The sequence below is a fragment of the Macadamia integrifolia genome, unplaced genomic scaffold (genome assembly GCF_013358625.1).
Source record: "Macadamia integrifolia cultivar HAES 741 unplaced genomic scaffold, SCU_Mint_v3 scaffold_216A, whole genome shotgun sequence".
Lineage (NCBI taxonomy): Eukaryota > Viridiplantae > Streptophyta > Magnoliopsida > Proteales > Proteaceae > Macadamia > Macadamia integrifolia.
The window spans coordinates 329,880-342,180 of NW_024870646.1; the positions used below are offsets into that span (position 1 = coordinate 329,880).

Below are 12,301 nucleotides of genomic sequence, written 5' to 3' on the forward strand. Positions count from 1 at the left end.
GGTGTGGGGGTGGAAATTGAAAGACAAAAAATAAAGAGTTATTAAAAAATAGGAAGAAAGAAGATACAAAAGTACCAGGGCCATCTCATGGTGGAAGTTGATGAGCTGATCAAGGGAAGCCTCGTTGGCAGTATAGACCTTGTCAGCCATCTTTGTACGTAAGGCACCACCCACATATTCCATCTCTTCCCACCCAAATGCCTCCACAACCCTTCCAAACTCTTCTGCTGTGGATACTCCAAATCCCCTGAAGAGAACAGCAGAGTGGGTTTGGAGTAATTCACTCAACCACTCTCTCTTTTCTTTCACCATCTCTACTAACTCATTCACTCCATAACTCATCATCTCATGATTCCCTCCTCCCTCTGGAGGGTTCAGTGTCTTTGGAAACACCACACCCCCAAACACCTTCTCTCCTTCCACCTTTCCTTCTCCAAACTCCATCTCCATGATCTCTCTCTCTCTCTCTCGTTTGTTCTCTTTTATAGGCACACCAAGCACGAGAAAAACACAAGGGTTATTGCCCTTCAAGGACACTTGCTATTATTTACTGAAAATAATAAAGGAAAGATAAAAACGCATGGGCTCACCCCAAGTTTGCTTGCTTCGTCACGCTATCTCCTCTCAATGTAACTCCTTATAGGCTCGGAAGACACTTGTTGCTATCACCACATCTTTATTGCTAGGGTTTTTTTTTTTTGGTAAGTATTGCTTGGGGTTCACATGCTTCTTGCTAGGTCATCTACAGAAATTGGTTAAAGCGACCTTGCTATATCATGTAACAGTTGTCACTTAGGTATTCAGGGAAATTTTTTTTTTTTTGGTAGAACTATCTTCTTTGTTTTCGTTTTGGAATTTTGTTCTTTAGTTCTTGATTAGTGTTTGGTAAACCTATTCTTGAACTGATTCTAGAATAGAAAAAGAACAACAAAGATGTTTGATAAAGCTTGTTTTGAAACATTTTTTTTACATTGTTGCCAGTATTTATAGAAATGTCCTTACCATCATAATTAACCAGATAATTACGTAAATTCCATTTTTCTAAAATAATTATAAATATGTCATTTTATCTACGCAACTTGGGAAATTATAAAAATTTGTATTAATTGAATTACTATTAAACCAACTATACAGGTCAACTGGCAAGTCCTAAACATTCATTAAAAAAAAAAAAAAAAATTGAATATTCAAGAGCTGATTAATCTCCACATGTGTTCATATCATGCTTAGTGTTGGGTTGAGGCAAATCAGATATCATAGAATGGATCACCAAACAACAAAGCAATGTTTTTGACACATCGTGAACGCTATTGTTTTGTGGGAATAATTACCTAAACTAACTATGTTATAATGATTGAATAAAAAGGATCTTGGTGGAATCTAACCACCACCCCTTGGAATACTTGGGACTTGCTCTTGTTCGAAATACTCTGTCAATTTGAGCTAAAGAGGAAATGAAGGTATATAAATATAAATATCAGACATCTGCCCTCTTTTTCGGATCTCCCTCTTATTTCTCCTTCCCCTTAGTTTTCATGTATCATCTATAAATGTTGTTTTTTCCGTCTCCCTTGTTTTCATATACTCTCTACTTTGGTGTTTGTTTTGTCTCTCTCCTGTTTTTTTATATATTCCCCTTCAGTGATTTTTGTTTTTGTTATTTATTTATTTATTTATTTTATAATGTTATAATATCTTTTTAATTCACATAAAAAAATGAATAAATAAAATAAAATAAAAAAGAATACCCAAAGGCAATAAAGGTTAGTGCCATTCAAGCAATATGAGATAAAGGAGAGCTCAAGGTTGACGTCTGATCTTAAACGAAACAGGATGCTTATATCGGATCACAACATATGATGACTATGTAATGATGTTTGGAAATCAATGTGGGACCTGAAAATTCATCATAAGTTTAAAATGTTCATGTGAAAAGTTATAGTTAGATTACGTTCTCAAATGTTGATCCTAAGTTTTGGTTGGAGGAGTTGCACCATGAGAAGTCTTGCTAACATAAACTGCATGAATGAAAGGTTTTTCTAATGTACACCATGTGTCCTCACCGTCAAATAACGGTTTCAATTTTAGAATTGGAACTGAAACAATCGTTTAATTTGAACCAAACTAAATCGAACCAAAAAATCGATTCCTTTTGGTTTTTGAAGATGAAATTTGATTTTATTTCTTAGAAAAACCCATTGGTTTTAACAGAATAAAACCAAATTCAAACTGAAAAAAACGATAAACCATATGAGAACCGAAAATAAATTACATTTTTGGTTTTAAGGAATATATGGAGTTGTTTCTTTTCTTTTCTTTTTTCTTGGTTGGCTGCGTCTTCTTCCCTCGCACAAACTCCATATATTCCTTCAACCTAAAAAATCCATATATTTCTTAAGGCGTCTCTCTCTCTCTCTCTCATTAATTGTTTGCTACTTCTTATAGATACAGGGTCTTAATGGGCTTATGGAGATATTTGATTATATCTTAACCTAATTTCATGTACAAATAAAAAATCTCATTCATATTGATGCCCCTAGAGTCTGCACGCATTCTCATTAACTCCTGCAACGTTGCAGGGGCTGCGCAATAGATAGAATTCCTTTTCATAAATCCCATGGACCATAAAGACGTGTGCCCAGGTCCTCCCAGCCGTGAGATCACTCTACGGTCCATGGGTTCTATGCAGAGGATCCAGATCCCCACGCAACTACCTTTCAATGAATTCTCTCCCAAATTTTAATGCTTCTTGTACGTTTCCGTTTGCCCTTACAAAAGTGTAGAAGTCATCACGCTCTCCCACATGAAACATTTCTTCAAGTTTTATTAAAATGATCCAACACATCTAAGTGTAGCACAGTTGTTGAGCAACGAACTTGATACGAGCTGTAAACTCGGACGTCCTAAGTTTGACTCTCACTAAGCACACTTTGGGCCACTCACACAGAGTGTTTAATGTTCTTCACTACTTTCAGTGAGCATCATAAAGAAAGCAACAAAATCTAATAAGATAAAAAAGGGTAGTTTTATTTTCCATAAAAGATAAATAACACCATTATTTCATGTCTTATTTCTATCAAGAAAGAAGATGTGAAGGGTGACCCTCATCTTTTATTTGCAAATAGACAAAAATATACTACGCGGCGGCTTCCCAGGACGCCTAGCATGCTGCACACTGAGATTATCAACCAATAAGATGTCTCCCTTCTGCCACTTAAGATCAACACAATTCTCATTCACAACTTGCTCGTAAGCATGAAAGGCTTCTGCTGGAAAAGGAGTTCCATCCCCAAAGCTGATGCACCTCTCTTTCTCCTTACTTGAGCAACCTAAGATACTAAAGAACCAAACTTTTCTTCCTCCAAACTCCTTGATTGGACTCATGGGTCCGTAAACAATTTCTGCACTCCCATCCTTGTTGAAGATAATGGAATTACAAGGAAGCATTTCCATGGCCCTACAAACAAAAATTAAAAATGAAAATTAATTACTTCTAGAAATCAACTTCATTTTCAGAATGAGTTTTTCTTTTCTATACCTCTTTTCAGCTTCAACTTCATCATCAGTGTTGAGAAACCATTTCCATGTCCTGCTAACGATGGTAGTAGGATCAAAATCTCTGGGAAGATGAAGACGGAAAGTAAAACCCAATTCAGATAACTTGGCCATGAATTCAGGCACTTTTTCTTCCATCTTTTCAACTATGGTGTAGCTAGGCACAATTGCTGTCTCCCCACCTTCCGGAGAAGGTTGGTAACAGAAGAAAAATAACTTGGAGGTGAATTTCTTGATCTGCAACCAACCAACCAACCAACCAACCAACCAAGTATGCTTAATTTATCAACCTAGCTAGACATGATGAACTAAATTTAATATAAAATTAGAAAAAATAAATAAAAAAATTGCATGAAAACGGTTTAGATAGAAATAAATTTTAAAAACCAAGGCTGCGTTTGGTAGTCATTCACGTTTTTCTGTTCTATGGGAACAAAAGAACGGAATGAAGTGTTTAGTGCCAACTTGGTGTTTTTCGGTTTTTTAAAACGAAAAGAAAAAAAGAAGCTAGAAACGCAAAATGATGGAACGACGAAACCTTGTTCCGTCATTCTGGTTTAGTTCAAAATATAAAAAAGTGAACAACTAGGGTAATCGTTCCTGAAACAAGTTCATCAGACACATTTCTTTTTTTTTTTTTAAACCACATTTTGACTTAAAAACTGAAAATTCTATTTTTGATACGAAACATCATTTCTAGAACTAAATGACTACCAAATGCATCCCAAGTCATTTTAGTGGCCTCGCATGGGATTGTCAAATGGGCTTGGTTAACTAGAGGCCCATAAAAGCCCACTCATCTATTTTAGGCAATAAATAGAAAGATGATAGAAACCCCATTAGATTCAGGGTAAGGGAAAAAAAAAAACCTATTCTCTTGCTTGTGTGTTTACACCTAGATAAAGGCAGGCATGACGAGACTTTTTTGCCCCACCCCATATTCGCACAACCTCTCATTAATCTACACACTGGCACAATGGCTGCTGAAGCGGGTAGCTTTCTCTTGCCCAATTAATTATTTAAATTAGAAAATATAGAAATGAGAAAATTTGTAAAACAAGTAAAAATATAAAAAAAGGCAGGAGATATAAAAGTAATTAACCAGGGCCATCTCATGGTGGAAGTTGATGGGCTGATCAAGTGGAGCCTCGTTGGCAGTGTGGACCCTATCAGCCACCTTCAAACGTGAGATGGCGCCCATATATTCCATCTCTTCCCACCCAAATGCCTCCACAACCCTTCCAAACTCTTCTTTAGTGGAGATCCCAAATCCCCTGAAGAGAACAGCTGAATGGGTTTGGAGTAGTTCGCTCAACCACTCGCTCTTTTCTTTCACCATCTCCACCAACTCATCCACTCCACAACTCATCATCTCATTCCCCCCTCCCTTTGGAGGGTTCAGTGTCTTTGGAAACACCATACCCCCAAACACCTTCTCTCCTTCTACCTTTCCTTCTACAAACTCCATCTCCATATCCCTCTCTCTCTCTCTCTCTCTCTCTCTCTCTCTCTCTCTCTCTCTCTTATAGGCAATTCCATATGCACACCAAGCACGAGAAAAACACAACGGTTATTGTCCTTCTCTCTTTCTCTCTCTCTCTCTCTCTCTCTCTCTCTCTCTCTCTTGCCCATTTGACAACTCCAACCCTTCAAGGACATTTGTTATTTATTTACTAAAGGAAAGAAAAAAACGCACGGGCATTTTCACACCATGTTTGCTGCTTCGTCACTCTCTCTCATCACAGTGTAACTCCTTATGGGCTCTGAAGACACTTGTTGCTATCAACAGAGCTTTATTGTTTGGTGTTCACATGGTTCTTGCTAGGTTATCTACAGAAGTTGATTAGTGGCACATGTGTAAACACAGCCTATCAGAGTTTGCCACCTGGCAACAGACTAAAGAGAATGACCATAATTTTCATCATATAAATCTATCCAATATGACACACGTCGTGTAAAGGCACTTTCACGTGAAACGCAAGAGAAAAGAACGTCATAATCAGATGGTTCGGATATTATTTCTTTAGTAGCGACCCAAGGAATACTGTTCGTAGCATGGAATGTGTGTTGTAAATGAATAAAAATGGGCAGTGTTAGACTTATCTGCAATGAAGCGATAAATAACATATATAATTGAGATGTAGTCCTTCTATGTTGTAGAGATCAGGTACAGTAATTGACATAGTAAAAGATTCTGTATATAGGTATGGTAGGGTGAAGTCGTATGTATATACTCTCTTTAAGGTGTTAAAGAACCACTAATTTGTGCATACAAGGTTGATCTGCTTTCTTACTTCTAAGATAAAATCACCCCTTAATCACAAAGGTTGCACTTCTAAGTGTGATTAAGAAAGGGAGTCCGTAAGCTATACTAAGAACTCAAAAAGGGAGGAGAGAAGAATAAATAGACTAGAATATAGTATATAAACGTATTTGGTATGACAGTATGTACAAGATAGACATTGTAACCCATGAATTTCTCTCTGGATTTGTTATAATTTTTTTGCCTGTAAGCAATGGGTATTTATAGGCATAAACGTACCTGTAAAGGTGTATTTGTACGTCTATAGGTACGTGTATGTACAAGTATGTGTTCTTTCATACATAGGATGTATTTATTCTCTACAGTGTATGAACAAACATATAGGTGTCAGTGTATGTATGTATCCATACGTATGGATGTGTCCCTTGTATAATATACATGTACTGATAAATAAGTACATGTATAGTGTATGCCCCACATTCACATTCATGGAATTTGTTTTTTGGTTCCAAAATTTCAAATTTTGGAGCCAAAAACATTTGACTAAAAATTAAGGGAAAGGAGGACAAAGGCCCACACCCGTACCTGAATCCTGACCCCGACCACGGTCCGGCTTGACCCGACTTGGCTCGGCTCGGCTTGGCTCAAATTTCCAATGTGGGACTAAACTTTAGCTCACATACTTCACTAGTAACAAAGAACTTAAACAAAAGAGAAGAGTGGTTTTGAAACTTAAACTCCAACAATACGTACTACTACTTCCCTCTATTATTAAATGTAAGGAGCTAGGCCTAAGGTAAAAGATATACTATCTCTCTCTCTCGCTAACCCAGCTTCTCTTGCTTGGTCCTAGAACTCAAATCTGTTGCTTCACACTGATTTAGGTATCAAAGAGTCCGCCACGTAGCACATCTCAGACCCTTTCTTATGTCTATTTTTTTTTTCTTCTTACAGGTCTAGCGTCGAAAGAGGCGGATGTAACCAAACCACAACAACCAGAATTTGGATCCTCTCCAATGCGCCCAGCATCCAAATGCACATCGGATGATTGGGAGGACTCTAGCATGCACCCCTAAGTCTGCCTAGCCATTTGATGGACGTTGGGCACGTCAAAGCGTTGGAGAGGAATCTGATTAAGTTGACTGAAAGGGACCTTGATATGTCATGTAACAATTGTCACTTAGGCTGCATTTGGTAACATTTTTGTATGGAAACATTGTTTTTGGCAGAACCATCATTTTTAGTTTTTGTTATGAAATTATGTTCTTTGGCTCTTGACTAGCATTTGGTATACATGTTCTAGAACTTCCCGAATATAGATAGAACAAAAAATGACATTTGGTAAAATTCATTCCCAAACAATTTGTTAAAATTGTGGCCAATATATACAAGAATGCCTTTATCATCAAAATTAAGCCAAAGAATTACGTAATGTCATTACCATTCCACTTTCCGAAAATAATTATAAAAATATCATTACATCTACGAAATTTGGGAAGATATAGAAATTTGTATTAAACTTACTATTAAATCAACTACATAGGCCAAGTGGCAAGTTCTAAACATTCATTAACAAGAAAATTGAAATTGACTATTCAAGAGATGGTATTATTCTCCACATTTGTTCATGTCAAGCTTACTGCTAGGTTGAGGCAAATCTGATATGGAACTATAGAATAGATCTCCGAACAACAAAGCAAGGTTGTTGACATATCATGTGTTGGCAAGAACCCAATCGTGCAGCGGAAGGGATCAGATTAGGATCTCTTACATTCGAAATCACTGTACAAGAATTAACTACACGGTAATAAAAACGGTTTACCTTAGAACCGCAATCGAAGTTCCTCCTCTAGATAATAGTTCTTCAACACTTAAGCAATCGTAGGGATCAATCTCAATACTTAGAAACTATGATCTATGTTCAATTGAAGAAAACTAATATACCATTAAAGTTTTCTCCTTCACACACACACTCACTCACAAAGGAGAGAAGGAAAGGAGAGAGAAAACATGGAAGAGGAGAAGAAGTTAAATAAATAAATTAAAAAAAAAAAAAAAACCTAAATCTCTTTCTCCCTTGTCCCTTATATAATAATCATCTTTTAGGGTTAGGGTTTTCTCTTTTGGTCAAATCTTTGTTTCCTAAACAAAGAAAGCCAAATCTTGGTGGTGGAGAACAGTTTCCAAAATTGAACAACTACTTTACTTTTAAACTGAGAAGAGGTAGAATCTAAAAGGGATTGGTATCTCTCTTATTATTGGTGACAATATAGTCAAATTATATTTTATTCACTACCATAAATAAAAAGATAAGTAACCATTTAATATTCCCAAATATTGTCATGCAATATTAACTCTTTAATTTGCATATAAGACCTTCCACTTTTCAATATCTCATAATGAGCTGTAGGGCATGTAATTTAATACTGCTTAACCCCAACTCATTATATATGTCTGCTTCAGAGATTCTGTGAACATAGTCGAATACTGAAAAAATATTTCAAATAAAATTTAATAAGTAAAATATTATTTTTTTATATTAAAAAATAACTTTGTAAACAATTTACAAAAATGACACTGGTACCAGATTTTTTATCCGATCAAGCACAGACATTCTCTCTCATTGATATTCCCTAATTAAAGGCAGTGGATCCCATGTTGACGATCTCTTTTATTAACAATGTGAGACTACGTGTCTAACGTACCGGTATATAGTCCATTGGACGTCAACCATTGGTTTACCAAAACACATGAGACAACACTACAATAAATAGGATCTCTCAAGTCAAAGGTCAAATGACGGGTATGAATCTCGTCTTCACATAATTGGCAGTAATATATGCGAGATTCTTACTAGATTCTTTTCTATACACACACAGTATGTGTACTTAAATTTATGTATTGGAATCACATCCTTGATAACATACAATGTAACAACCATATGAACAGGATGTCCGGTCCTATCCCTAACTGAGAATAATTTTGGGTGAAAACCCATGGAACACCTTACAAGCCCAATAAATAAATGACATGCATAAATGAAATTAAACAGTCTTATTAATAAATCGGGTCTAATTGACACAAATATCCAACATCATGAATGCCATTGTTTTGTATTGTTAAATACCTAAACTGGCCATGTTATAAAATTTTGAATAAAAGGGGTCTTGGTGGAATCGAACCAACAACCCTTGGAATGCTTGAGACATGCTCATGTTCCAAGTATTCTACCAATTTAAATAACCCTATACTCCACAGAAACGGGGTGAAATGACCACCCCACCCATGAAAGGTGGAATTAAAGTCCCCTCTAGTTGTTGATCATGATTTCGCACTCCCATTGACCCTACACTAGGGCAAGTACTATGCTCTACCACAGGAAACACTTCCCCAAATTTTTAATTAACAAGATCCAAATGAAGAAGGCAACAAAATCTTTAATAAAATAAACGGCACTTTTATCTTCCATAGGAAATATATGACACTATTTTTAGGTCTTATTTCTAACACACATAAGTTAAAGGAGTGAAAGGTGACCCGATCTTTTAGTTGCAAATAGACACTAATATGCTAAGCGGTGGCTTCCCAGGACGCCTAGCATGCTGAGCATTGAGCTTATCGACCAATAAGATGTCTCCCTTTTGCCACTTAAGATCAACACAATTATCATTCAAGACTTGCTTGTAAGCTTCAAAGGCTTCTGCTGGAAAAGGAGTTCCATCCCCGAAGCTGATGCTCTTCTCTTTCGCTTTAGTTGAGTAACCTAAGATAGTAAAGAACCGAACATTTCTTCCTCCAAACTCCTTGATTGGACTCATGGGGCCATAAACAATTTCAGCACTCCCATCTTTGTGGAAGATGATGGAACTACAAGAAAGTATTTCCGTGGCCCTACAAACAAAAAATTAATTAAAAACAAATTCACTTAGGCTGCGGTTGGTAGTCATTCAGTTTCAGAAACGACAGTTCGTGTCAAAAAAAGAATTTTCAGTTTTTGTGTCAAAATGCCGTTTTAGGACTGAAAAAAAAAATGGTGTTTGGTGAACCTGTTTCAGGAATGATTCACCCTAATTCTTCACCTTTTTTTTTTTTTTTTTCCCATAGAACGAAAAAAAGTTAGAAATATTTTTCTGAATGACTACCAAATGCAACTTTGTAAATAACAAATTCATTTCCAGATTTGAGCTTTTCTTTTTCTATACCTCTTTTCAGCTTCAACTTCATCTTCAGTGTTGAAATTAGCATTTCCATGTCTTGCTAACGATAGCAGTAGGATCGTTTTCTTTGGGAGTATTAAGACGGAAAATAAAACCCAATTCAGATAACTTGGCCATGAATTCATGCACTTTTTCTTCCATCTTTTCAACAATGGTGTAGCTAGGCACAATTGCTGTCTCTCCACCTTCTGGAGAAGGTTGGGAACAGAAGAAAAATATCTTGGATGTGAATTTCTTGATCTGCAACCAACCAACCAACCAACCAATCAACCTAGCTAGACATCCATGAGCACGATGAACTAAATTTACCGTAAAATAATAATAATAATAATAAGGCAAAAGTTTTTCTGGTCGGCAGAGCAGCTAACCTTATGGCTGGTCGGGACTAATCTCACCCCTTCAAAAGGGATCTCAAAATCACAGTCGTTCGTTGATTTGTACCTAATACTAATACGACAGATATACCTCGAAACTCAATAAATCAAAATACAGTCCCTTCTCTCACATCCCCCCAAGATCTCTCCTGCCTCCCACCACGAACCAACCCATCTCGTCTCTCTTGTTTCCGGTGATTGCAGCGTCTTCTCCATCTCCGTTCGGCTCTTCTTCTTCGGCGTGTCACCATCTGAAGCTATTGAGTTGACTCCCTGCCCCGATGTCCCCTTCCTTTTCTTCTCCGTCTCCGTTCAGCCGCACAAGTCTCTCTCTTCTCTCTCGCAGGTGGAGAAGGGGGGAAAGGTAGGNTAGGGAGTACAAAGACTATCACGCTCTATCACGTCGTTTGCATGAAGGGAATATTCCCCACAAGAAGGACGGACGTATTGGAGCGGGACTCTAAGAGAGAGGAAGGTGGACCCTAGAAGGACAGAGGGAAGGTAAGAGAAAACCCTAGACCCTAGAAACCATATAAGAGGGCCCGAGAAGAAGGAAGAAGGTAAGCATCAATACCCTCACCATTACTCACTTACTGAAAACTGTGCAGCCGACCCTAACTTGAGCGTCGGAGGACTAACCCCGGACAAAGCTCCAGGCCTCTGCCGTCTGTGCTTGTGCAGGATCAATTCATACGGGGTTTTTGGCAGCAACAACGGTGATTGCACCGTCTTCTCCATCTCCGTTCGGCTCTTCTTATTCGGTGAGTCTCCATCTGAAGCTATTGAGTTGAGTCCCTGCCCCGATTTCCCCTTCCTGTTTTTCTCTGTCTCTGTTCAGCCACAGAAGTCTCTCTTTTCTCTCTCGCAAGTGGAGAAGGGGGGAAAGGTAGGAAAACGCTAGGGTTTTGGATTTGCACTGTGGGCGCAAGCTAGAATCCATCCTTCATACTCATCTACTTGTTTTAGATGATTTCCCTCCTTGTTCACGAGCTCAATTTAGGGTTTATATATGAGTTTTAGTTTCTCCTTATCAAATTCTTGGTTCTTTTAGCTTGAATTTGGATTAGTTCGAGGAAATGTCAACAGAGAGGAGGAAGGAGGTTAGCTTATTTGATGCGGTGGATGAACCTTCTCTCTCCTTGAATAAAGCTAAAGCAAATGGCAACCTAATGTACAACTCGGCCATTAATAGATGGAATGGCCGGCCTTACTTGCAGAGATACTACGAAATATTGGAGAAGAGGAAGACACATCCTGTGTGGATGGAAAAGGAAGAGTATTTACAGGCTTTGAATGTTAGCAAGACCTTGATATTTGTAGGAGAAACCGGTAGTGGGAAAACAACTCAGGGTAGTGTGGATTTTCAAATTTTGGCCTCCTGTTCTCCTTTTTAGACTTACAAATTACAACATACAAGCCAAAAGAACACCACCATATCTTCTTGGGGGAAAAGGGGATGGGAACAGTGGGATTGAGAGGGGCAAGTTCAGTCTCATCATACCTCTAGTTATTAGTCTTTAAGTTTGAAATCCAGCTGATTTTTTTGCAAGTTTGAGTTTTTATGTGTTCAAGGATTCTCTAGATTCTTGTATATTGTATTTGATTATTTTATCTATACAAATGCAACTTTAGCTACTTATTTGTCTAACTGTGAGAAGCATTGGTGTTTGGTGGCTGCTTTGCTTTTCTTTATTTTTTTGCTGCATTTTTCCTTCTTACCATTATTCGTTTGGGTGAATGGATGAAGATTTTTTCTACCAAAAAAAAAAAAAAAAGAATGGATGAAGATTTTGGCATTTGATTGCACACATTTCAATCCCTAGGTTCTCATAGGAGAGATTAACTGAACAGTTTTTGAAGAAACAACATCAATTTTTTTTCTCTTTACAAGT

The 12,301-nt window shown here is 37.4% G+C and overlaps 1 protein-coding gene and 2 pseudogenes across 1 annotated transcript; all 3 read right to left on the reverse strand.

Annotated features, from left to right (window-relative positions):
- The window catches only part of LOC122071390, a 1,902-nt pseudogene extending 1,421 nt beyond the window's left edge, over positions 1 to 481 (reverse strand).
- A 2,525-nt stretch (positions 482 to 3,006) lies between these two features.
- On the reverse strand, positions 3,007 to 5,064 carry LOC122071391 (clavaminate synthase-like protein At3g21360). The gene is made up of 3 exons (XM_042635736.1): positions 4,658 to 5,064; positions 3,539 to 3,792; positions 3,007 to 3,457 (listed from the first exon to the last, which is right to left on the reverse strand). Exons 1-3 carry the CDS (start codon positions 5,027 to 5,029, stop codon positions 3,112 to 3,114), a joined length of 972 nt encoding a protein of 323 aa, XP_042491670.1. The 5' UTR covers positions 5,030 to 5,064; the 3' UTR covers positions 3,007 to 3,111.
- A 4,299-nt stretch (positions 5,065 to 9,363) lies between these two features.
- Positions 9,364 to 12,301, reverse strand: part of LOC122071362 — a 29,024-nt pseudogene continuing 26,086 nt past the window's right edge.